The sequence below is a fragment of the Xiphophorus couchianus genome, chromosome 16 (genome assembly GCF_001444195.1).
Source record: "Xiphophorus couchianus chromosome 16, X_couchianus-1.0, whole genome shotgun sequence".
Classification (NCBI taxonomy): Eukaryota; Metazoa; Chordata; class Actinopteri; order Cyprinodontiformes; family Poeciliidae; genus Xiphophorus; species Xiphophorus couchianus.
In genome coordinates, this window is record NC_040243.1 from 3984492 (window position 1) to 4006405 (window position 21914).

The window sequence follows — 21914 nt, forward strand, 5'->3', positions numbered from 1 at the left end:
GGAAAGCGTTCCAAGCTCTCTGATTGGCCAGCTGGTTAGTGGGCGTTGCCGCCCATGCTGGACAGTGGTGAGAACGGTGAGAACCTCTTATAGTACAGTGAGCTGTAGTGATGGGAATTCAGTATGTTTACTGAGATTCGAATTATTTGGCTTAATTTGTTAAAAAGAACTGAATCGGTCGGCTCCTAAATGTCTCTTCACTAGACGATCTTTAATTAATTTTTTTTTTTTTTTTTTACGAAAGCAGGGTAGTTTAATGGTGTTTTTTTTTTTTTTTAATCATTTAAAAAAATAATTTCTACTGTAGAAACCGGAGAAAAACTATATTTTATTGAGTAGTTTGCTAAACTGGTTGTTTTTTTTAAGTTAATCTTAAAATATAAGACACATAGTTGGTATTTTAGTCATTAAAATCCAGCTCCTTATAGTTTATGTTATGTTTTCACAGTGTTTACATTCAAATACATTAATAACATCAGCCAACCTTGTGGAGAACATTGATTAAATTAATTAATTTACGCCTTAAGTATTTGTGGCTCACAAAGTTTTAGATTTCTTTTTTCCTGACTTTTCCTTAGTTTTTAAACCATAGCAGCTATAAAGCATTAGTGGATTAATGCTGAACTGGTCAGCTTTTAAATGGGAGAAAAAAATATGGTCTAATAATTAGGTTGCTATGATATTCAGCTATTGAACGTAAATAGAACTAATCCTAAATAGTCTTAATCAGCTTATAGTTTAGACAATAATGTTACTTCTTTCTTTATGTATTAAAAAATTTACTTACTCATGACACAAAATTAAAACCAGTGCATATCAGCTTTGACTGTTCATTCAAAATGAGCCGGCAGATCCAACTGCCTCGGCCATGACTGACACACATCACATGACTGAAATAATCACAAACAGGGAAACGGATCACAGTCAGATCACATATTTAAAACCTACATTGACAATAAGCTAATAAATACTGGGTAATTTTGCTGATTTAACCATCAGCAGAGTCGCATTTTAACTTGCTGTAATCTGGATGTTTGCTAGGAAATCAGTCTTCATTACTGTGGACAAGTTTGAACTGGAAAACAATCCAAAGTGGCGGCTCTGCGAATCCTGACATATTTCAACTATTTGAGCCTCCGTGAACAGAAAGCTGCTGTGTCTGCAGGGAAAATCTATCAGTGATGTTTTTGCAAACCGAATGATTGATGATTCTCAGGAGAAAGTTTGTGTTGGCAGCTGAGCGTAGTTTCTGTTCAGAATAGTTTCTTTTTTTAAAAAGAGAAAGTGTCTCACGAAGCCAAGCAGTATTCCCAGAATAAATAAGTTAATGAACTCACATCCTGGGATATTTGTTTCTTTATAAACATGAACGGCTTTAGCCTCACCAGATTATTTCCATTCAATGTCGCATTAATTTTCCGCATCCTAGGTGCACAAAAGAGCATCACAGGAGCTCCTTCCTCCTAGCATCTGTGTTAAATGTTGACATACATGCTGGTATTTATTGTTTCTTCTTGTAAATATTAAATACACCAAAACATTTTGAAAATTAATCTACCCTGTTGTACGTTCCTTTGGACTGGAGGGCAGAATATCAAAAATTATACTTAAGTAAGAGAAGTGTTACTTCAACATATTTTTACTCAAGTAAAAGTAAAAAGTAGCCATCCAAAAAATTTACTCAAGTTAGAGTAAAAAAGTATTTTGTAAGAAGTCTACTGAAGTAGAAAGTAACTGATCAGATTATCAGTCATTTAATATTTGAAAATTACATCATCAGATGGACCAAAATATAAAGTTAAGTAGAAATTTGGGTATTTTAAGAACCAAAATTTAAACAATTTATACAAGTAACAAAAAATAACAAAACCAGGGAAAAGAAAATTTTCCAAATAAATTTCTTTCAATAAAAAAACTCATGAAACTTTAAGAAAAGCTGAAGGTGTGTGTCTGTGTCTGGTGGATATTTGGTTAAAATATTTGTTTTTCACTCAGTAGGTAGAAAATCCAGAAATTTTACTCAAGTAAGAAAAGAAATACTTCATAATATAATTACTCAAGTAAAGAGTATCAAGTACAGCGTAGTAAAAATACTCTTAAAGGTTTTTTTTTCAAAACAGTTACTCAAGTAAATGTAATTGAGTAAAAGTAACTAGTTACTACCCAACTCTGTAAGTACATTGTGTTTGACAAGTTTTATATTCTTCTTAAGTTATTATTTTGTAATTATGTTGTTTATTTGTATTCTTTCTTCCCATTTTATTCTTTAAAATACCAGAATTTATATGTAACTTTAACCTTTCTGATGGCTTCATTTCCAAATATTACATCAGAAAAACTTTATTCACCCAAAGGGAAATTAAATGTTGCTGTAACTCATATTAATTCAAATTCTTCACAGAGTTATGCTAGATAGTGAAGGCCGTTGGCAGCAAGTATCTCCTTTAACAGTCTGTACTACAGCAAGTTTGAAGAAGCCTCTGACTGAAGACATAAATGCAACAGAAAACCAGTGGCAAGACTTAAAAATATAAATTTTCCATTCAATTTGACTTGAGTTTGAGGGAAACAGCTTGTTATTATACCATAATGTCAATACTTTTGGATACTTATTCCAAATATAAGATGCAAAGAAAACCCCAAACACAAAATATACAAACTCTATATTTATTTCTACCTTGAAACAGAGATGAAAACAAAATGATATACAAATAAAAATACCATTAATAGTAATTTTCTTATCTAATCTTAGTTATAATAACTTTAATGTAATGGATCTAAAACTACCCAGCAACAGTGCATGGTGCAAAAACATCCCTGATTGATTAAAAAGATCCTACACCGATAAGCTTCAGTTACCTAAGCTTACATGTTACAGAAAAGAAGATATTTGAGATTACTGGTGGTGAGAAGCAAAAACAGAAAGAAAAAGGTGAAAGATGTTCGAAGCTGCGGTTTGTACAGCCATGAAAACAACGATGAAAATGGACGTAAAGTTCTGCAGGTCTCATAAAAACGTTTGTTTTTTTAAAATCTAACTTTCATTTACACAAAAGAAACTTTACAGATCAGAATAAACAGCTTTCTGCACAACAAATCACTGAATTTTACCAATACTGTGGCCAGATTGTTTCAAAATTAACCAAATTGGACCCATTTTCCCTGCAGTTCCTCTTCAGGTTTGGATTCCCTGTTTGTTATCTAAATTTCACTTCCTGAGTTGATCCTGGATGTGAATTGAACATGTGCACAAACTGAAGTCTGGTGACCTCTCAGGCACAAAACAAGAGATTGTGATATATCAAAACCATGCAGAATGTTAAGATTAACTGAAAAAATGCACAAAAGGAAATATTTAAAGTCCATTTTGTCCATCCTCTGTCCTTATTGCCCTGCTGTTACAGAGAGCTGCAGGTTTATATTTGAACAGCGGGAGGACAGAAAGCGGTGAGGCTGGTGGAAGTGGGCTGTGAGATTACCCTGAAGCTCCACAGAGGAATATTTAACAGTTACAGCATCCTGCTTTTTCAGTTTTTATTTATTTTTTAACCAGAAACACCCTGTATAGTCAAATAAACGCAAAGCGTAAAAACAAACAACTAAATATTAGGAATATCGTACAGAGTGCCGTTTGTAAAGTTACACAGTGAAAAAATTAACAGCAATAATTTTGTGTATTTAGCCTGTCAGAGAAAAAAATGCAGATGTTCAAGTCATATTTTCACAATCTTATTCTGGATTTATAAGGAATAATTATGAATATTTAGTTTAAAACAACTATTTAGATTGTAAATTAAACAATATAGGAAGCTAAATATTTAGTTCCCAACTAAATGTTTAAGTTTAAGCTAAATATTTTGCTTTCAAACTAAATATCTAGTCCAAATGAAATATACTTAGTTTGGTAACTAAATATTTAGTTTAAAAAAATGTTTCAAGCAAAATATTTAATTTTCAAACTAAATATTTATTTTCCGAGCTAAATATTTACATTGCCAACTAAATACTTAATTTAGAAGTTATATATTAGCTGATGAAATAAGTAAATCTATAAATGTATAAATGACATGGTGAAAATATAACTTTAAAAAAAATTAACACCCACATTTTTTCCTTTGTGTCAGGCTAACTAAACCAAATTACAGCTGTTAATTTTTTACTGTGTAAGTTTAGAAACGCTACCGCATAATATCCAGGGCTCACAGTTGATTGGAATAATTTGACATTAAATTTTATTCTTTTTATGGCTCTTTTCCCACAGTTAGGACACACGAAACTGGGAACGCAGTCAGAAGCATTCAGTCATTTTCTATGTTTTTAAAAAAATGATCATTATTATTCTAAAACAAGCACAGACGCGTTTTTAAAAGCTAAAAAATGAAGAAGCGCTCGATTTGCTTGTAACTTTAAGCTAGCCTAGCAAGCCCGCTCCGGTCAAAGTTGAACTATGACGTCATTTTCTGCGCCGTTTTATAACTGTAGTCTGACTGTAGTTCTAGCAGCGGCAGCAGCGGAAGGAAGAGAAAAAAGCCGTTCAGTCCGTGTTAGCCACACTTCCAAATATTTAGCATTAAAAGCCATTTTGTTTGGCTGGACACTTCTCTTTTCATAATGGATAGTTTACAGCGCACGTCATTTCCGGTAAGCTTCATTGCGTCGAACTCGCGCTTTACATACCTTACGGGCGAACATTAGCAACTAAAAAGACCCTCAATACGAAGCAATTTAAAGACCCTCAATACGAAGCAAAGGGTAGAAGAAGAGGCCGATTTTTAACCAGGCTAACTTTAAGCTATAAGCCTATACATTTATTTTAAATATATAATATTTCACTCACGCTGAAAAGTTTAAAGGACTCATGAACGCCTCACGTTCCCAGTTTAATGTGGAGTTGTGCTTGTTTGTGCGAGATGTTCTGATTAGCTTTGGATCTGATGACAACATAAATTAAAAAAAAAAAACCAAACCAAAACTTAAAACAAAAACTATGAAAATTATAGATCAACTAGGGCTGGGCGATAAATGGGTTTTATTTTGTTTTAAAGGTTTAATTTGTGGAAAATCTGCATTTCTTTTTCACCAATTCACTCCTTTAGCAGCCATCTTGTTAAGTGTATGTTAAAGCAGTTTATTTTTAATTCAGGTCAACTTTACAAATGGAGCACTGGAGCCAGGCTGCAATCAGTAGTTTTGAAATGTTCATGCAAACTACTATTTTGAAGAAAACCAACTAAAAATCCTGGTAATCTTTTTTTAAACAAGTTTTTTTTTCCTGATAAATTTAAGATGTTTTTTTCTGGTCAAATTCCATCTTTTTCTGCTAATATTATGCATATCCTATTATATCCTTGTAATTAAACATTCTCGTAGCTTGACCCTGATTCTCTGACAGATCACAGAAGGTATGATTGAAATAAAAGCCACTTTTTGAAAATATTCTGTCATTTATAATTAATCTTTTAGAAAGGGAAGTGAGAAAAGAAATTGATTAAAATCTAAAATTAATTTTAAAATTATATTTAAGCCACATCGCCCAGCTCTAGTCAAAACCTGTTCAGAATCCAGAGCAAAATATAATCATAATTATCAGTTATTTTACCTCTTAAGATATTTTTTAGTTTAAAAGTCACGACAAATGAAAAGCAGCCACTGACAAAAAGTGATGAGCATGATGATGTACTTCAAATTAAAGGTTACTTTTATTCATCTTTAGCTTCGAGTGAACTAAAAACAAGGAGAGAGAAAAGAATAAAAATAAAATAAAAACCATTCTGGTGTCAGTTATCTACAAAAACAAGCCTCTATATCACATCCATGGTCGTGATCTCACATGATTGGTTCTGAAAATGGAAGAAGAAAAAATAAATCTAGTGAATTCACCTTATACCCACCTGTGATCTCCACCCCTTTCCCTTACAGCTAATGTACAAAAGCTCACGTTTAGCATTAAACAGTGCCAGACCTCAACATAAACAGCCAAAGCTCTCTTCTTCATGGCCCCCATCCGCTCTGCCCTGCAGCCAAGTATGATTTACATGGTAAACAGGCAAAAAACAACTCTTCTTTACATAAAAAACAGGAAAACAGGAACATGAAAGGTGGGAAAAGTACATGGTGAATACAGCAACTTTCTCTGGATCATTCGCTCACATATCCACACAAATACAACACAAAAAGCAAAATAAACGTTCAAAAAGTGTTTCATTCAGAGAGAAAAACCCGACTGAACCCTGGTTGTCTTTGTTGCTGTTCAGTGCCGACGAAGGGGACAAGTTTGGGAGGTAGAGAGGAAGGAAGAAATGATAAAAAAAGGTGTTGGAACGACGAAGGGTGGTGAATCGTAGGAAGAGGAAGTCAGCGCGTGTTATTTCTTGGCCTTGCCGGCCTTGGCTGCGTTCCGTGGAGGAGTGACGGGTCTTCCCAGTCCCACACCTCCTCCTCCTCCGCCGCCGCCGTAAGGATACAATTTCTTATCTGCTGGCTTCAAAATCTACAAAACAGAAAAAATAAAATCTTTAATTAAACCAGCAGTGAATAACTTTTAAATGTTTTCTTAATCATTTTCCAGATCCAGAGTTCGTTTACAAAACTTCAACACTCCCCTAAGTGTTAAGTTATTTATATTAAATTTGTGAGATTATAAGGAACTCCTACAAAAAAATTTGATGCATCAGCTTCAAACTTCTTTTATTAGTGAGCTTTAGCTGATGCAACATTCGCCTTTTCGACATAAAACACATAAAATATGCAAATGTTTACACGAAATGGAGAGGAAAGCCATTTAATAAATTAGAAAATTATTGAAAACACAAATTAATTACACAAAGATGGATGTTTTATTTTTTACTACGTATGATGATTTTCCACTTACAGCTAATAAAAACATGACATTTAAAATGAGAATATTACATTTCCAGCTGCTACGTTTTGCACTGCAATGTCAAACAAACCAAATCCTTTGAGCAATCTGTTCCCTCCTTCGCCTGAGGGGGCGCTGCACCAAGAACCACAGAAGGAAACGACACAAAAACCTCTGAAGAAGATGCTGAGCGCAACTTCCTTCAGCATGAAATGTAAACAAAAATGGAGTAGTGTTAGATTTTAGCTATTCTGTTTTTGGTAAAATACCAAAAGACATTTCTCCTGCTCACGTTAGAATCACATTTATTTTGGTTTTATTTATCCAGAATGCCCTACGCTGTAGTCCACTTCCTGCGTAATTAAACTCTGATGCGGATTAAAAAAGCAAACTCTGGTCCACCTGCCAACCTCGGTCTCGGTTCAGTTCAAGTGAACTCTGAACCAGAGACTGCAGGAAGTGTAGAGAAATTCTACAACTAAAATCTGATGTTACTCCATTTTTGTTTACATTTCATAAAGAAGGAAGTTGAACTCAGGGCTGCACAGTGGCGCAGTTGGTAGCACTGTTGCCTTGCAGCAAGAAGGTCCTGGGTTCGATTCCCGGCCGGGGTCTTTCTGCATGGAGTTTGCATGTTCTCCCTGTGCATGCGTGGGTTCTCTCCGGGTACTCCGGCTTCCTCCCACAGTCCAAAAACATGACTGTCAGGTCAATTGGTTTCTCTAAATTCTCCCTAGGTGTGAGTGTGTGTGTGAATGGTTGTTTGTCCTGTATGTCTCTGTGTTGCCCTGCGACAGACTGGCGACCTGTCCGGGGTGTACCCCGCCTCTCGCCCGGAACGTAGCTGGAGATGGGCACCAGCAACCCTCCCGACCCCATTAGGGACAAGGGTGAACGGAAAATGGATGGATGGATGGATGGAAGTTGAACTCAGTGTCTTCTTCAGAGGCTTTGGGTGATTTCTTTAAAAGGTTCTTAGCATAGCGCCCCTACAGGTGAGGAGGGGAACAGATTTCTCAAAGGGTTTGGTTTGGTTTGACACAGAACATTGTGAAAGAGAACTGCAGCAGCTGAAAATGTAGGAAATGTCACAACTCTGGTCCTCAATCAAAACGATTCTACCAGATTAACAGATGTGAAAACACTACATATTCAGTGTTGTATTGATCAACATTTGGGTTTCTAAAGGTCTGAATAGATCAACTCAAAAATGATAAAAGAAGAGAACAGAGAACAAGCGGAATAAGTGATGCAGAACACTTGAAGCTAAAGTAAATCCGTCTGCTTGGGAGCAAATACTAAAAAAAAGATCGCACATTAGACTTTCTGCTTTACCTGGAAGGAGCACATGAGCGTCTCATCCACACTCATCATGGCACCAGCGTTGTCAAACTCTCCACAGTAGTTGGGAGCTGAGAAAAGAGTGACGAGTTGCCTCTTTGCGAAAAACTCATAACCGTCTTCAACCACCTTAGGCGAGAGAAAACCAGAGTTAAACCGAGGCGAACAGAAAAGGAGGAATCAGAAGTTGCATCAGGAAAACGGGAAGTTTTAGAAAATTACTGCTGATCATAAACTAGATCTAGATTAAGATTAAGAACCTTTTAATCCTGTCAGCTCTTCAATGAGTAGAAGCATGCAGGAACACAAGAGGTTTCTGTGTCGCCACGTTTACAACCACAACTTAATTATGCCTCGCTTACGCCATCAAATTCAAATATTACACACACGCTTTCACCATCCATCACTCCGAGGAGGAAAGCCTTGGGAACATAAAGTTCCTAATCAGTGCTCCTTTCTATAAAACTTAATATTTCTGGATTTTAGAGAGTTCTTTTAGATATTTCTACATCATTTGGGTTTGGGAGTGTAACATATAAAAACCAGAGACTGTAAGGAAGTTGCAGGAACAAATATCCAGCTCATTTTTGCCTGAAACCAATTATGGACAATTTGAACATTAACTCTGCTCTGATGCACATAAAATTTTACAAAGTATTTTTGGTCTTGTTTCTAATGCAAATTTAAATAAGATAAAATTAACTTACAAGTAACTTTTCAGCAAGAAATAGGAGCTTGTTTCAAGTAAATAATTTCTTAATATTGATGGATAAATGTCTAGTTCCACAGTCAGATTATTTTACTTATAACAAGACGTTTCTCCCACGTTTGGAAAAGTAAGAGGTAAAAGGTAAGAATCAACATTCTCTATGAAATACACAAACTAATCACAAACATTGGAAGCTAAGCACCTTAAAGGTGACCTACGATGTTTCGTTGAACAGGTTTGAAAAGATATTAGGGCTTTTTGTTACTTTAAGACCAAATAAGCTGCTGCTGGCCACGCCCCCCATCTCAATGTTTACACTCGCATGTTTAAAATGGCTGCCAACACATGGACAATTATACAACTGTACATCTTTGAAAAGCAGAAGTGGAGACTCCTGCACATCTGGCAATAATCCAACAAGTGGTGTCTGGATGGTAAGTCAACAACAAAACACTTGTCTTTTCCAGCAGAGATTGTGCAGCAGTAACACCAGCTGACCAACCGTGCTGGAGCTCAGCTTGGGTTGCTAGGTAACGGCGCAGTGTGACTTAACGATAGAGAGGTTTTTGAAACGGCTCGTTTTCCAGACACCAAAAAACATGAACTTATTGCCAAAAACTGGATGGGCGTTGTTTTTTTAAATTTTTGCTCAACTGCTTTTCTGTTTTTGGAATCTTAAATGGAAGTACAAAAACATGCACAATTTTAATTTTGCATAACAGGTTCTCTTTAAAGCCTAAAATGTGAACTCTCTTAATAATTTTGTTTAAAAAATTCAGTTTTTGTGTTGCTACTGGTATAAAATATTTAAAGACTGCTTATGCCCTGAAGGCCATAAGGAAGACATTTTGAACGCTGCACTTGTATCTTTTTATAGTTTTTAAAGGAACAGCTTTACAAAAACAGGAGATCAATCAAATGTTTGAATATTGGATAGAAAATATTAAATAATATAATTTCATTTTTATACATGGAAATGCCCAAATTTCAGAGTTTATGGAGTTTTACAGGAGCTCTGATACATGTTACCTATTGGGTCTATTTACAAAAACCAAAGAGCAAATCACTAAAAAAGAGAAAACATTTAAAGATCTACTTGATGTACCTGGCATGTAAAAAATAGACGCACTAATCACAAATGTAGGAAGCTGAACACTTTAAGTCCTAAAATGTGAATTCTTTAATAATTTTGTCTGTTTAAAAATATTTTAAATCTCCAGCCTTCATGATGTTTTCTCTGCTTCTGATAGAAAATATTTAAAGATGACCATGAAGGTCACAGAAGAAAAAAAACAACAACAAAAACTGCAATCAGCTTTACAAAAACGCAAAATGGACCCAAATTTAAATTGGGACATGAGATAAATTAAATATATTCCATACATCCTGGTGCATTTTTTCTATCCTGTGTCTAAACAGAACAGCACATTATGATAAAACATTTAAAATCTACCTGATGTGCCCTGCATATTAGGTCCATGTCATGTTTGTGCAAAAATTTGGCCACCACATCCGCCCCAAATGTGAAGGAGACGCCGCGGTCGTTCTCGCCCCAGCCCAGCACGTCTTTGTCCGGGTCGGCCCACAGCAGGTCGCACAGCAAGCCTTGGTCCGGAACGTCTGTGGGCCGCATGACTCTGCGGATCTGCTCCATCGACTGCAGGTCCGGAGACAAACCTGGAGGAAAAATAAAAAACAGTTTCACTCTTTTTCATCTTTTCTTTTTTAAAAGAGTAACAGGAGAACCAGGCCTACCTCCATGACAGCAGAATATTTTCTCATCTACAATAGCAGCCACAGGTAAACAGTTGAAGCAGTCTGTGAAGGTTTTCCACAGCTTGATGTTATACCGTCGCTTACCTGGAAGCAAAGAAAGCATAAACATGCAGCAGCTCCTTCACATCTCAACGCCACTGAAGTCACTAAGTGGTACTCACACTCATCATAAAAGCCGTAGATTCGGTTAATGGAGGCGCACTCGTGGTTTCCGCGCAGCAGGAAAAAGTTCTCGGGGTATTTGATCTTATAGGCTAGAAGCAGACAGATGGTCTCCAGCGACTGCTTCCCTCTGTCCACGTAGTCGCCCAGAAACAGGTAGTTGCTCTCTGGAGGGAAGCCTCCGTATTCAAAGAGTCGGAGCAGGTCGTAGTACTGACCATGGACATCGCCTGCAGGGGGCAGCAGAGGCACACAGTCGTCAAACTGCCTCTACATGCAGCATTTACAGCTAAATCAACCTTATTTTAACACATTTTCTGGTTTATTACGAGTTGTTTTCCATTTAATTTGATTTTGCAACGCTGTAACCCAAGAGTGTTCAAAAATTCAGGAATAAATTAGGACAAAACAGGAGGGAAAAAAATATCTGGTTTCAACTGTTAATTTAAGCTTTTATTACCAAACTGTGCAGCTGGAAAATCAAAAATTTTCAAGGATTTTTTGCAGAAATCACAACACTTTCCAAACCTTGAAAATCTTAGAATGAAATTCAAGCATTTTCAAGAATTTCCCTATTTAATTATTGCATTAAAACTTGGCTAAGTACAGCAAGTGTTTTCAATAAAGACTGACCTGGATCCTGTTTTTAGTCACTGAAAATAAACAAAATATTTTGTAATTTTTCTTCAAATCGAGCAGAAAATAAAACTACAACTGGATACCTTTCATTTAACAAGGAAAAACCAGTTGAATTTCTTAGATAAAATACTTTATTTGTTTAATTAAAATAGTTCACGGTTTGTTTATTGTCAAGTATAAAAAAGAATATTTTGGTGATTAAAAATGAGGGTTTTTTTTGCTGCTGTAAACCATCCGATAAGACTGATGAAACTAAAACTCACCACATATTTTTAAAGGAGCCTCTAATTCGAGCAGGATTGGCTGACTCAGGAAGATTTCCCTGGATTTGAGGCAAAGGCCACGGATCTCGTTCTCCGTCAGCTGGACGTTCTTCCCCGGCCGGGAGCCCTTCACTGCGACAAGAAAAAAAATCAATAAGATCATTTATGGAGGAAACATCAGGACAAGCGTGTACGGTGAGCCTTAAAGGAGGCCAAACAAAGATTGACATTCAGCATTAAAATGTGATGCTTGGTTTGTGCAGCAGACCACCAGACTGGACAGCTAACACCTCCCACCAGCCAAATGCTGTCAAATTCTGTTAGCAGTTCAGACTTGCAGCCGTTTCCACAGGTACTCGCTTCTTCTTTCCTCTTTACACGTATTCTGGAAACGAGAAGACTTTGGCAAAGAGAAAACCCTGATATATGGAAAATGTCTCTTAAACGAGGTCGCTCTGTTAAAGCCGAACATGTGAAACCACTTCCTCTTTAGTCTGACGTTTCCGGCATTATTAGAAGCTTTTCTGTGTGATTGCATGAAGCAGAGTTAGTTTGGTTGTAATAAACTTAAATCCCGTGTATCTCACAGTAAGCGCACATTCCGTCCTCGCCTCGTTCGCTCGCGTTATCTCAGGAATTCAGCAGGTTTATCGAGTGTCTGCTTATCATGCGTTTTCACACGTACCACACACACCGAAGAGGGAAAGCACACCGCCATGATGGGCACAGAAACTGTCATTTCCCAGGATTTTAACCACTTCTGATCTAAACACGTTTTCAGCTGCATCACATGAAAACCAGGCGTGTGAAAGTGCAAAATGTTTGCGCCCTGAAGCTGCAGCGGTTTGGAGTCGGGTCAGTTCGTATCAATGACTGAATCAATAACGGTGCAATCAATATGCAGCCGTGAACTAAAGGAGAGCCCAACAAACCCAAACAGATTTTTTAAAAAGTCCAAACTTAATGATTTCCATTTCTATGATTGATCATTTTTTTCTCTTTTCTCTCTAGTTATTTGGTCTAGACTAGCCAATTTTTTAAAACAATTTTGTTTACAGAGACTTCCTAATTTACTTTTGTTGTTTCTGTTTCGTGAATGTTTAAAATGTTTTCCAGTTCCAGTGTTAAATGTTCATCTTAATGTAAAAGTTTAATGAACTTTGAGAATCTGTTATTGTCTTTATTACAATTATATTAATTGAAAATGGTCCCAAAACAACAATCTGATTATTTATCGCAATAATGTCAGGGATAATTTATCATCGTCCAGCAAAATTTATTTTTCCTGATTAAAACACGATAAAAGCTTTTTCTTTCTCCTGGGAGAAATTTAATAAATGATGAGAATAAAACAACATCTTCAAATGTTTTCTAGGGATGTAAAAATAATATTAAAAAAGAGCTCACTATTATTAAAATGTCTTTTAGATATTATAAGAGAGGAGTTAGTAGCATGTGCCCATTTTTCTGCATCATTTTATCCATCTAAACTCAAGTTTTATCTTTAAAAATCAAACATTTTGACAGTAAAACTGAAACCAAAACCTAAAATGTAACAAACGCTTTTTAAGTTTTAAATACATTTGGGAAAAAATGGATTCCAATAATAAGTCAAACAGCCAACAGCAGGTAGATGATCTTGTAAGCAGAAAGACTAAATATTTAAATACAATATTTAAATATTTAATGCCACTCAGGTTGACAATAAGATGCTTTTATTGTTTTTACTGCAGGGGCGGTTACCAAGGCAACACATTTTACAACAGATCTTTATTGAGAGTCGGATTTTTGTACCCAATTACTCTTGATTATTCTGATTCTGCAGATTTTTCATTGACATACATAAGCTGCAATCTTACAAACACATTAAAGGTTTTAGACAAACAACAGCAGTTCTTTAGAATATGCTTTTTTTTACTTAAATGTTTAGATTATTTGTAAAATTTTGGTTTGATTAGAGCTCTGAGCGTGATAAACTCATTAAATCACCTTTTTTGAGTCTGTTTACTTCAGTTAATCATTTAATTAGTTGACCATTATTTTAATAATAATACTGGTTCATCGGTTCAATCATTGTCAAATGTTTTAGGCTTAAAGTTTCTTACCTTTGTGAGTTGCAAAGGTAAAATGTTTTTTAAAATATTCTGAATTAAGCTGCAATAAAGTCTAAAATACAGTTACAGACTTGGAGCCGTTTGCTGGAAATCTGTTTGCTTCCTGTTTATTTCTGCAATGAAGCATCTGATATTCTGTTTCATCGTCAATTAAAAAACATAAGATAAAAGTTTACAAAAAACAGACAATTTATGGCCCACAGGATATATTTAACCTAATGTAGATACTACATACACCTCAGAAATGCAATGTTGTTTAGGCCAGTCACAATAAATTTACCCTTAAGTTATTGTGATAAATAATAATATTGCTGTTTTAAGACTATTTTTCAAATAGTACAATGGTAATAAAGGCATAATAATGCAAGAAAACTGTCTCAAAGATCAATAAACTTTACATTTCAATCAACATTTAACGCTGGAGCTGGAAGACATTTCAAATATCCAAAATAAATAAAAAATACAACGAATAAAATTAATTATTAAGTCGCTAAACAAAATTGTCCTTCAACAAAACGGCTAATTGAGACCAGAATGAAGACTTTTATCATCCAGCTTAAGTAGAAATGGAAACAATAAACTATGCAAATGGAAAAACAAACTCAACTGACTTCATGCAACAGGCCTAGTGGTTGTAGTTTTATTACAATTAGAAATATCTATTCTCAGTAGCAACATGTAAGACGATTTCATATTTTCTACATCTTGTAGAAACATCTAAACAGAAAGTCAACACTTGTATCAATAGATAAGCCAAAAAAGGGAAATAAATCAGGTTAAAATTAGTAAATGCATCACTAAAAATATGGTAAATATTAAAGCTAAGTTTTAAACGTGAAGCTGTATTTATAACAGAGCAGGAATCACCAAGTGGAGGCAGAAGGACGGCAAAGTGACGGAAAAGGCAGGGAAAAGTGGATATAAATACCAGCCTGCTGCTTGTTGCTTTAAAGCGGGATTACCGCAGGCTAATCCCTGACAGAGCTTACTCCAAAGTTAGCCTCAGAGTCAGTGGGCGACAGCGAGGGGTTCACAAAAAGTTTTAACACACTCTGAAAACAAAACGCTGCTGCAGTGCAACAGGAAAACCGCGGTCGGTAACCGGGCCACAATAGCCGCGGCGCTCAATCAGTTTGCTTCACTTCAGATCTGAGCAGCTAATCCGACTGTTTCTGCTAATTATCCAAACACGTTTAATTGGTTTGGTCCAGCAAACAGGAAGCTGATGGAAATAAAACATCTATCAATGCTGCAATTCAGCAGCAGCTGCAGCAGGCGTGTCGTTCCTTTATTATCTGGAAGTTTGGATCGATACTGCCGAGGAGTTTGACCCAACAATAAAAGCAGAAGCACCAACGGGGGTAAAAAAAAAAAAGAACCAAGTGTTACATAACAGGATATAAATACTGCCACTATCAGCCCTGTTTGTTTTCTCCTGTGCTTGGCAGACAATCTTATCACGGTCCAAGTACAACAATCCATGGACAAACACTCCAGCATGTCCTGCAGTCAAAGTCAAACTCCCAGCAGGCGATTTCAGAACCGAACGATCCCGACCAGAGCCTTCATTAGAAGGTAAACAGATAATGCAGAACTGCATTTCATTACAGTCTGGGAGAACGCAGAACGTTACCATCTGACCCCAAAACAACAAATAAACTGATAGAATAACATGTTGAAGAGCATAAAAATATCAAAATATGAGCTTTTAGATGATATTAGTGTGAAAAGCTGAAGCTATAATCAGACCTGTCAGGATAACAAATGTTACTGGGTGATAAATTGTTCTCAAAGTTAAGATAAACAATGTTGTTGTTGTTTTGAGACCATTTCTGAGTAATACAGTGGTAATAAAGGTATAATAATGCAAGAACACACTCCCAAAGATGAATGAACTTTAAACAACTAACACACATTTAACTCTGGAACTGGACAACATTTTAAATATAGAAAAATAAATACATAAAACAAAAGAAACAACAAATAAAATGAATCATGAAGTCTCTGTAAACAAAACTGTCCTTTAAAAAAAGGATTAACTTTTACCAAACTGAAGACTTTCATCATCCAGTTTCTGGTAGAAAGAGAAAAACAATAAATCATAAAAATGTAAATTATTGAGCTTGTTTTAATTTATCATGCAATTAATTAATTTATTGCAACTAGCCTAAGCAGCTCGTGGTTTAACAATAAGTAACTGATAAAATAATGTGTTGAAGAGTACAAAAACATTTAAAAAGTTAGTTTTTAAGATGATATTAATGTGAAAATTGTTCTCTAAAAACAAGGTTTCACCAGCTCAAGTTCAAGACCTTTTGAAGACCATTATGAACAAAATATAAGGCCTATATCATGATAAAAATGTATTAAATGAAGCCAAACAATGATAAATTTGCACTTAAGATGGCAAAAAGCTAGCTAGGTTATATTAGCATCTAGTTAGCGGTAGCCTCAACCACCTTGGTGTGTCTGTGCAACTCAAACTTTTCTGTGGGAAACGTCCTGTAAGAATAAAAAACAGAATATCCACTATTAAATAGTCCAGAAAACAAGACATTTAAGACCTACAATTAAAAGATTTAAGGCTCATTCACATTTTTTAAAATTATGAATTCAAGACATTTTAAGGCCTTGATTTAAGATTTTATTAATGATGAGTGGAAACCGTAACCATAAATTCTGGAAGTGATTAAATGAACATTTTCAATGAACTAAAAGGAGATAAAGAACCTGAAAGCCTGAATCTACAGTCGGAATAAAACAGTTTCATATTCTACTGTCCTCTAATCGTCTATAAACATAAAACTAACTTTAATTTATGCTTCTAAACAAATTTTTTTATGAGTTAGAAGAATAAATAAACTTGCAGCATCTCTCCTTAGTATAAAATCAGTTGACTTAAATTATTTTTAAACTCAAGTATTTCTCTCTGCTGATGTTTCCAGATTTAGCTTAAAAAAATTGTAATAATAAAAAAGGCACCAAGTGTGAATATTTTCTTTACCCAACTTAAATTATTTCTATGGCTGCCGCTAGTTATTTGTTATCATAAATCTGTGAATATTTGACTGTTTCTTCAAAAAATTATTTAGATCGTTTTTTAAAAAAATAAAAGCTCATTTTTTGCATTTTACAACAAAAACGTTTTTGTAGAAATATATAAATTGCATGATAAAAAAACTAAATAAAACTGAGCTCTTCTTAAACATTTACAAACACACAGTCATACGTATTCAGTGTGAAATATTACTGGACTTACCTAGAAATACATAAAAATTTAGTCTTCTGTCTGAGTGCAAAATGAAACATTGGATTTCTGGTGTTTTTTACTCAAATTGGACTCAGACATTCAAATTATTTACACCAATAAATATGATTAAAATAGGATGTAGGAAAATTTATTTTAGCTGTCGTATAAAGTTTGCATATTAAAACCTGCAGGCAGCTGCAGCTTCAAACGTCGAACAAAAGGGAAACAGAAATCAGCCATCAATGGATTAAATTAATGAATTATGTTTTTCCTTCATGGCTTTTCAGCAGTTCTTTTCTCTAAGGCAGGATGTCAAACTCCAGCCCTCGAGGCCCGCTGTCCTGCAACTTTTAGATGTGCCTCTGTTGCGCCACACCTGAATAGAATAATTAGGTCATTAAGGCTCTGGAGAACTGATCTACACAAGAAGAAGAAGAAGAATTAAACTATTTCATTCCAGTGTTTTGTACCTGTGGCACATCTAAAAACTGCAGGACCTTGAGGACTGGAGTTTGACACTTGTGCCCTAAGGTATCGTTTGTTAAAAAATAATAATACCATATCAGCGTCCCAAACTTTGTTTAACTTAAAGTAAATACTTTTGGAGACTTTGGCCTTTGGAGAGGCCGTGCTCACTGGGGAGGAATCAGACCTGCTGCTGTTTGTTCTGGAAGAACGGCGCAAACAGAACCAGCCAATGAGCTCGGGTTCTAACCCAATTAAAGGGACACACACACAGGTGGAGGACACACACTAATGGGGAAGAAAACTGTTAACTTTTGTAAAAACATTTAAAGAATAATTAACAGATTTTTAATTTTTCAGCTCACAAAAACTCTAAATTAAGTTCTTTAGATAATTAAAGAGCACATATTCAGTTTTATTGCAGAAATCCATCTTTTCCTCCCCCAGTTTAGTCAATAAAGCTGTAAGGAAGAAAACTAATGACGACGTTCCAGAGAAAAAGGTAGACCACAAAACGTTACTGCTAAAAGGAGCTGGCCGCAACAAAGCCTTTTTATAGAAAATTGAGTGGAAGGAGAAACAAACAGTGGTAGCCCCATGTGTAGAGATATAATAGGGATGCTCTGATTGCAGTTTTCGGGCCGATCCCTGATCTTTAAAGAGTCTGACCTGCTGATTCTAATTTTGGCCAATACCAATTTGTTTTATCTGAAATGTTGCTAAATGTAGCAAGAAAGCTACAGAGTTGGCAACAAAGGGGCAACTATTGCTAACTGCAGACGTTCAGACCTGCCCTGGTCTGAAAGTCAAGCATCTCTAAAGGGAGAACAGAAGAGCACAGAACCCAAAACTAAGGGAATTGGTGCGATAAATTGGTGCATCCCTATTTCAGACCCATAAGCCACAACAGTAACATCTCCACTGAGAAGTTACGACCCGACAGTCTGGCTGAGATTCTCAACAAGCCAACAAGACCAACCAGCTATTAGATCAACCTGAGCGACCGCTAACAGTCCTTATTATGAAATGTAGTTTTCATTTTTTAAATAAAACTGAATTTGAGATTTATTAGCTTTATATAATCTTGTTGCAATAAGAAATTAATCAATTAACCGCACAACCAATAAAAATGAGCTCAATAATTGCAATCCTGATGACTAATATATTTTTAGTTTTATAACCCATTTTATTTATGGTTTTGGTTGTGTGTGGTTTTTTATTTCTGCCTCATTTATCTTTTTTATATTCAAGCTGTCTTCCAGTTGCAGTGTTAGACCTTCTTTACAAAATAAAACTTAATTTATTTTGAGACGATGAACTCGCAGCATAATGCTATAATCAATATATTACTCAAAAATGGTCTCAATTAGGTCTGTTACCATAACAAATTTTACTGGACAAAAAAAATTGTCTCCGAAGTTATTACAGTAAATGATAAAATAATAAGTAATTTAATGGTATAATAATGCCAGAACTTATTCTCAAAGATCCAAAAACTTTAAATTCTAACAAACATTTAACACTGGAACTGGAAGACATTTTAAATATCCAAAAATAAATCAACAAAATGACTCTTTAAAAAAGGCTAGCTGAGACCAAATCCCCAGATTTAAGAGCTTTATCATCTAGTTTTTGTAGAAAGAGAGAAAAGGGAAAAATTATAAATCATGCAGATAGAAATAATTGAGCTTGTTTTATTTTATCATGTGATTTAAAACTCAAGATAACATTATTAGCATTTATTATAATAATTTATGGGACAATTTATCATCCAGCAAAACTTTTTATCGTGTGGCCACAGAAATAAAAATAAAAATCTGAATTACTTTGCAGGAACAATTTCATTGAACTAGTTTCCCTGAACAATGCAACATAATAATGGGTTTCCAAGTTTCTTTTAGAAAACTTAAATCTCTCCACCCAAAACTTCACACTAAACAAAAACATGAGGAGATGATTCTGAAAAGGACAAAGTGCTGGAAGAGTTAGTCAGCCGTTTCCTTTCAAACGCTCCTTCAGAGCAGACGTACATCATGTTTATGCTCTGCTGGCTCCCAGTTATGTGGCATAAACAAACACCAGAAAACACACCTACAGTCGCTGTGAGCTGACGGTGATTCTGCTGTTTTCTCAGTGATAACAGTGAGTTGTTAGGCTGTGTCCTTGTTGTGTATCCACTCATGCATAAACAAACTGCAGCTTTTTGTTTCACATCTTGCATATGAAACGATAAATCACTTAAGCCGATACGTCTGGTGAAGTATTAAGCTTTGGAAAAAGTCTGAAAATTGCAGTAATTAGCAGCCAATTTAAGGTCCACAAGCGCTACGGAGGTGTTTTACTGCACTAGTTTGACTCTAAACTTTTCCTCTAAATGTAAAACCTGAGTTGAAAGATTAACAGCGTGGGGAAAAAACAAACTGTTTATTCCTAAAAGAATAAAACTAACGTGTGGTGCAGGTTTTCACAATACATGGAAATTAGTGATCATGCTTTCTGAATCTGAGACACGTTTTTGCAGAATGTTTTTACCACTTCCTGAATCGGGGGAAGTTTAAGTTTGATCAGCACAAGTTTTGTTTCTACAAATATAAACACCAACTCCAGCAGTAAAACATCACAGACGCATCAAAAAGCTCTAGCTTTTCACAATCTGACAGGTCAAATAATGATTCCTCTTCCTATTCAAAAAACTTAAACCAACAGCGTGGACTTCTAATACTCTTGTTTAGGCTTAATATGAGAAAAACAACACAAATATAAGTGATATGTAGGCCTGTCATGATTACAAATTTTTCTGGACGATAGATTTTCCAAGTAAATTTTGCAATAAATGATAATATTGTTACCTTAAGACTGTTTTCAAGTAGTATGTTGGAATTTCACCCTATCAAAAAAACCCAATAAACTTTAGTTTTGTAAAGAACACTTAATACTGGAACTGGAAGATATTTTAAATATCCAAAATACAACATACACAATACATAAAATAAATAAAAGTCACACACACCAAAAATCCATAAATAAAATGGGCTTTGATGTCTTTTCAAAGAATATTATTTATATTTATCATGCGATTAATTGATTAATTGTGACAAGCATCTTTAGAAGCACAAATCTGTTGCTTGTGAACTAAACCTTTTTCTTTCACTCAACTTCCCATTTTTAGCAATGTTCTTTATTCCTGTTTATCTAAACTTAGGGCTTCCATAGGTTACAAGGATTCAAATTAAAAATTTCAATAGCTCTCTTTGTGAATGTGAAAAGCTATTTACACCAGAAGCAGCAAGTTAAAGAGGATGTGAGGAAAAAGTGATAATGTTAGTTAATACAATGATTTTTATTAGTCTTGTTTATAGTATTTACACAAAATAAATAAATTCAATTATTTACGCTTCCAGTTAGGATTTCGTTTTCTACAAGACAAAACTAGTTTAGCAGATTCATAAAAATAGGGGGAAAAAATGTGATGTATCCACAATACGTCACTGTAACGTCACGCATTTCTTTTAATTTGCCCACCGAAATGCATCTCCAATGAAAACAGAGTGAGAATAGGCTGTGATAAAAAGGAAACTGTCTGGACAAATTTATTTAATAGAAATAAATCTATGAAACGCAGAGCTGATTCAGTTTCAACCTCTGATCTGGCAAAATCCAACCCCTGCCAATACGAGTCTGCCAACCGGTCTAATCTAGGCTACTTCACCGCACACAGCACCGATCTCCCGGGTAAAGGTCTAAAAACAATTTACCATCATCGAAAGAAAATAAAGCTTCACACTGGTTTGGATTCCCCTTACCTTCCAAAAGACGTTGAATAATAGAGTCGATGTTTAATTTGTCCGGCTCCGCCATTTTCTGAATTTTCTGACGTTATCGGGAAGTGAGACCTCGGTTTTATGCGTCGCACCTCTTTAAAATTCAAAACAGAGAACAAGAGAAGATGGACCAAGTGTTATTAATTTGCTTTACAGATGTAGTCGGTCGCATTCAGAAGCAAACGACACCGACAAAACCGAGCAACAGGAGCACAATCAATGAGCTAATCCGAGCTAAAGCTGCTACCCAAGTAGCATAAGCTACACTTTTTTTTAGTAGCATCCGCACAACTGTACCGCGGCTGCTAAGCGCTGAAATAACACATTAAGATAATAAAATGTTCCCGAACCTTTTCTCTAGAGCGGTATCTGCCCTCCCGGTACGGAAAACGATGAGTTCTTTATTAACAAGGTAAAATCTTGGCCCGGTTTTCTCCTGCTTTGTCCAGGTCGCTCCACTCTTCGCCCCCAGGAACTTTAAAAGAGGGCCGTTTCAGCCGAGCGTCTACCGCGAC

General features: G+C 35.4%; 1 protein-coding gene across 1 annotated transcript; it reads right to left on the reverse strand.

Annotated features, from left to right (window-relative positions):
• Positions 1-2653: 2653 nt before the first annotated feature.
• ppp1caa (protein phosphatase 1, catalytic subunit, alpha isozyme a) lies at positions 2654-21914 on the reverse strand. The gene is made up of 8 exons (XM_028042135.1): positions 21750-21914; positions 21382-21493; positions 11750-11881; positions 10847-11077; positions 10665-10769; positions 10363-10586; positions 8195-8329; positions 2654-6490 (listed from the first exon to the last, which is right to left on the reverse strand). The coding sequence occupies exons 2-8, from the start codon at positions 21434-21436 to the stop codon at positions 6365-6367; spliced, it is 1008 nt and encodes a 335-aa protein (XP_027897936.1). The 5' UTR covers positions 21437-21493; positions 21750-21914; the 3' UTR covers positions 2654-6364.

Bases quoted from the DNA above. Each gene is read 5' to 3' on its own strand.
- ppp1caa (XM_028042135.1), bottom strand. From the start codon at position 21,436: ATGGCGGAGCCGGACAAATTAAACATCGACTCTATTATTCAACGTCTT. The intron at 11,078-11,749 runs GTGAGTTTTAGT...TGCCCCCTGCAG, and splicing joins GGCTCCTTTAAAAATATGTG to GCGATGTCCATGGTCAGTAC. The intron at 8,330-10,362 runs GTAGATTTTAAA...CTCTCGCCTAAG, and splicing joins TAATATGCAGGGCACATCAG to GTGGTTGAAGACGGTTATGA.